Source organism: Chelonoidis abingdonii, chromosome 3 (genome assembly GCF_003597395.2).
Source record: "Chelonoidis abingdonii isolate Lonesome George chromosome 3, CheloAbing_2.0, whole genome shotgun sequence".
NCBI lineage: Eukaryota > Metazoa > Chordata > Testudines > Testudinidae > Chelonoidis > Chelonoidis abingdonii.
In genome coordinates, this window is record NC_133771.1 from 16,544,056 (window position 1) to 16,549,234 (window position 5,179).

At 51.4% G+C, this 5,179-nt stretch overlaps 1 protein-coding gene across 1 annotated transcript in view; it reads right to left on the reverse strand.

Annotated features, from left to right (window-relative positions):
- The window catches only part of TNFRSF21 (TNF receptor superfamily member 21), a 62,305-nt gene extending 61,807 nt beyond the window's left edge, over positions 1-498 (reverse strand). Inside the window, exon 1 of the mRNA XM_032777593.2 lies at positions 135-498. Coding sequence (XP_032633484.1) covers positions 135-218 — 84 coding nt within the window. The 5' untranslated portion in view covers positions 219-498. The remainder of the gene's footprint in view (positions 1-134) is intronic.
- Between the last annotated feature and the right edge of the window lie 4,681 nt (positions 499-5,179).

Here is a 5,179-nt window from a genome sequence, read left to right on the forward strand (position 1 = left end):
TATCCCCCCATGTGCCCTAGCCCCCCCAATCCATGTCATGTGCTCTAGCCGCCATCTATCTTTATCTCTCCCCACGTGCCCTAGCCCCCCAAATCCATTCTTATCCTCCCTATGCCCTAGCCCGCAGCACTCACAATGAGAAGGCTGGAGATGGCTGCGGCTCTCCGGCCGCCCTGGGGGAAGGCGGCGGCGGCGCGGCTGCTCGCAGAAGCCCCCATGGCTGGCTGCGGCGGTGCGGCTGGGTGTGGGGATGTCACAGCGCCATGGAGCCGGGGCCGGCCGGCAGCGAGAGCAGAGAGGGGCGCGCCTCGCCCGGCGCAGCGGCGTGCACGGCGGAGGAGCAGCCCATCTAGACGCGGCGTCCTGGGCTGGCTTGGGGCGCTCAGCGGCAGCCGCTGCTCGGGTGCGCGGCGCTCCGGCCCTCCGGCCCCAGCAGCGCGGGCTGCAGGCAGCGAGGGAGCAGGGTGAGGCGCCTGCTTCCCATAGCTACCGCGGGGCTGTGCCAGCCTCGCCGGCCGGCTTCAAACTAACAGCCCGCGGCAGGGCGGAGCCAGTAGGAGCCGCGGGAAGGAGAGGCGTGGCACACACGTGAGGCGGAAAGGGGCGGAGCCTCCCTTTGTTGCGTCACTCGGGGAGGGCGCAGCGCCCCCTAGCGTTCTGTCTGGGAATGGCATTTTGAGCCTCCCCCACCCATGGGGCTGGGGGAGCCAAAGGAAAATACCTGACCTCAAGCCTACTGCAGTCAGCGGGAATCTTTTCTATTGGAGAGGCCACTTCCCTGGAGTGGGGAATCCATCCAGGTCAGTGGGCTTCTAGGGAGATCTTTTAGTTGGGATAGCGGATGCTGGCTGTGCCACAAGTAATACTGGAGCGAGGGGTGAGGACAGGGCTTGAGTAACTTTTTGTGGGCCCGGTGCCAAACATATTTGTGGGCTCCCATTGGGGAAATAGGGCATGTGGGGGGGGTCCGCCGAGCGAGGGGCCAGTTGGGGGCAATGAGGCACAGTGGGAGTGCCCCACTCAGCCCAGCATAAGGGCACCGTTTACAAACCCAGAACTGCGAGACGCACACTGGCTCACCCAGGCCTGTGCTGCCAGCGTGCCCCTTCCACACCACCCCCTACCCAGTGTCCTGTCCTTATGGCAGCACCCCTCCACCCAGAGACTTCCCTTACAGATCCCTATTCCCAGCAGCCCCTTCCTAGAGACTCCTCCTGCTGACCTCCCACCACAACTGCACAGCACCTTGTACACCATACCCCCTGCCCAGCTCTCCCATCCACAGATCCCCTACTGTCCAGTACCCACTTCACAGTCCCACCATCACACATGTACAGTGCACCATATTCCTGAGGGAATTCTGCATCAAATTCTGTGCATAATATTTTAAAATTCTGAATTTTTTTTATAATAAATGTGGAAGCTTCACCATGACAGTGGGGAGCACAGGCCACTGGCTGCATGGAGGTGGGAGAATACCCTGCAGCCTCTCCCGCCCCCGTGGGACAGGGACTTGGCAGTGAGACTGAACTTGACCCTGCCACAGAAACACCCTGGGGTCCTGCCCCTTTTGCGCCAGGCACACCAGACTTGGACAGGGAGGCTCAGCCCAGCAGCAGGATCCAAATATAGAGGGACTTAGTGTGGGGGATATCCAGATGGCAGTAAAAGGGTGCGGCGGGGGGGGGGTGCTGGAAGCTCAGTAGGGGATCTGGATGCACAGGGAGGTGGCAGGTGCAGGGGCAATGGAAGTCTGCAGGGGGGACCAAGTGAAAGTGGTTGGAGCTCAGCGGCGGGGCGAAGTCTGTGTGCAGGGGAGCTGGGGTTGTTGTACTTAAAGTACTGCACAGGATCTTTTCAGGGGGAATAAGGCATGAATATGGCATCAATCAACATGGTATCCTATGCATATGATCTGTATTACACTCATGCACTCATATACATACACACACACAAACATACACTGTCTTGTTGTTGTTACCAACTAGTTGCTCCCCTTAACTTCACTGGCCAGGTGAGTTAGATGGGGTGGGGTGAAGCTGGGCTTCTGCCAATCTGGATCAATGCTCCGATGTTGACAAGACCTGGTGTCCTCTGCAAGACACCTCACATTTATAGCAGCTTTCCTCTCATGCAAAGCTGTACCAGATTTAAACTCTGTGTCTGTGTCAGCTGGTCCTTTGTGCTGCTTTCTTCTGGGTGTTGCCCCACTGCTATTCGAAGAGGGTATTTCCAAAAGAAGGTGCTTGCTTCTAACCCCCCACCCCACCCCGCAGGCTGTCAATATGTCTGCTATTCTTTAGTGAGCCCACTTGACAAGTTTTATTGTCCTCAGGTCTGGCTTCTATCCCCTCTCCAACTGTCTGGCTCTAGCTGTCTGGAGGTGCTTGCCTTCCACGCCTTGCTCATTCACACCTCATTCATTCAACATGGCAGTTGATTAAGGGGCGGGGGAGAGAGATCTTATTCTACTCCTAACAAAAAGACATTTTGCTTCTAGAGTATGGCTACACTTGAAATTTCAAAGCGCTGCCGCAGACCCAGAGCAACCGTTTGCCTCCTTTGTCTTTTGGTAGGCTTGTCTCAGCTCCTTGACTTTCACACTGCACTGCTGTGTGTCTCTGTTGTAGCCTCTGTCCTTCATGCCCTGTGTGATTTTGGCATATATATTAGCATTTCTTCTTTTTGATCGGAGTTCTGCGTGCACAGATTCTTCTCCCCATACAGAAATCAGATCCAGTGTCTCCCGTTTGCTCCATGCTGGAGCTCGTTTGCGATTCTGGGCGGACTGCATGTCACCTGTGCTGCAGAGCTCCCCACGCTGACCAAACAGGAAATGAAATTAAAAAGTTCCCGGGTCTTTTCCAGTGTACCTGGCTAGGGAATCGAAGTTGAAAGTGCTGTCCAGAGCAGTTACATTGGAGAACTCTGGGATAGCTTCCGGAGGCCAACAACATTGATTTGCTTCCGCACTACCCCAAATTTGGCCCAGCAAGGTCGATTTTAGCACTACTCCCCTTGTTGGGGAGGAGTACAGAAATCGATTTTAAGAGCCCGTTAGTCCACGGAACATGGTTGCTTGGTTAGGTGCATTCATTATAAAATTGACCTAACGTGGCTAAATTCAACCTAACCCTGTAGTGTACACCAGGGCTCAGGAAGCATACATGGGAATAGCACAAGGTGTAGGGACAAAAATCAGGAAAGCCAGGGAAAGAATAAGTTACAGTTAGCAAGGAATGTTAGAAACAAGTAGGGGTTCTTCAACTACATCAGACAAAAAAGAAAGGGATTGTGTGGGTCCGCTGCTCAATGGAGAAGGTAAGCTGGTAACAGAAGATAAGAAGGTGGAACTGTTCACTGCTTACTTTGCTTCAGTTTTATCACAAAAAATAATATGTGAGCAGATGACGAGCAAAGTTATCATAGACAAAGAGGAAGGGATGCAGATCAGATAAGTAAAGAACGCATCAGAGATCTTCTGACCAATTTGAATGAATTCTAGGTGGCAGGGCCTGATGCTACTCACCCAAAGTACTGAAGAAATTAGCTGAAGAAATCTTGGAGCCACTGGCAATAATACTTGTAAATTCATGGATGACATGGGAGAGGTGCCAGAAGCAGGGGTGACTCCAGGCACCAGCACGCCAAGCGCGTGCCTGGGGCAGCAAGCCACGGGGGCGCTCTGCTGGTCGCCGTGATGGTGGCAGGCAGGTTGCCTTCGGTGGCATGCCGCCGAATCCGCGGGACCGGGGACCTCCCACAGGCAAGCCGCCAAAGGCAGCCTGCCTGCCATGCAAAATACCTAGAGCCGCCCCTGCCCAGAAGACTGGAGAAGGGCAAATGTGGTGCCCATCTTTAAAAAGGGGTAAATGGAGGAGCTGGATAATTATAGATCTGTCAGCCTGACTTTGATACCTGGAAAGCTACTAGAGCTTTGTATAAAACATTCAATTTGCAGATACCTGAAGGACAAAGACATAATTACTAGCAGTCAGCATGGATTACTAAGAGTAAATCATGCCAAACCAGTTTACTTTCCTTCTTTGACAAGGTAACTGGTTTTATGGATAGCCGGGATGTGGTAGACGTAATATACCTAGACGTCAGCAAGGTTTTTGACACAGTGCCACATGACATTGGATAAGTAAGCTGAAGAAATGGAGGGGAAGAGCCTCAAGGGGGATTCCACAGGCATCTGTTCTGGGTCCACTGTTGTTTGACATCTTTGTTAATGACTTGGATGTCGGAAGAGAGAGCAAACTGATCAAGTCTACAGGTGACACAACACTTTGGTGATAGAGTTGAGATTCAGGGGGATCTTGATAAATTGGAGAACTGGGCTATAGACAACAAAATGAACTTAAACAAAGACAAATGTAAGGTGCTACACTTAGGGAAGAAAAACCAAATGCACAAATACAGAATGGGGGATAACTAGCTTGGCAGCAGCACTGCTGAGAAGGATCTGGGAGTAGTGGAATATCAACCTCAACATGAGTCAGCAATGCGATGCTGTTGAAAGAAAGAAAGAAAGAAAAAAAACCTGCAAATGCAATTTTAGATTGCATTAACAGAGGCATAGCATGCAAGTCATAGGAGGGTGATAGTACTGCTCTGCTCAGTGTTAGTTAGGCCTCAGCTGGAGTGCTGTGTCCAATTTTGGTCACCAAGGTATAGAAAGGATGTACAGAAGCTGGAAAGGATCCAGAGGCGAGTGACAAAGGGATGAATTCCAAGCCATATGAGCGAAGGCTGAAGAAACTAGGTATGTTTAGTTTGGAAAAGAGATTAAGGGAGGACACAATAGGAGTCTTCAAATACTTAAAAGTCCACAATTAAAAAAAAAGGGGAGAAAACTTTTCTCTTTTGCCACAGAGGGCGGGATAAGAGGCAATGGGCTCAAACTACAAAATAGCAGATTTAGATTCAATCTCAGGAAAAGCTTCCTAACAGTAAAAATAGTAGGACAATGGAACAGACTGCCTAGGGAGTTTTGACAACCTCCAGCAAAGGAGCTTCCAAAAAGAAGGCTGGATGGCCATCTGTCTTTGATGGTTTAGACACAACAAATCCTGCATCTTGGCAAGGGGTTAGACTAGGTGACTATTACAGTCCCTTCTAACCCTATGATTTTATGACCATTCCCCCATTTACATAGGCATACCCTTACTATCAT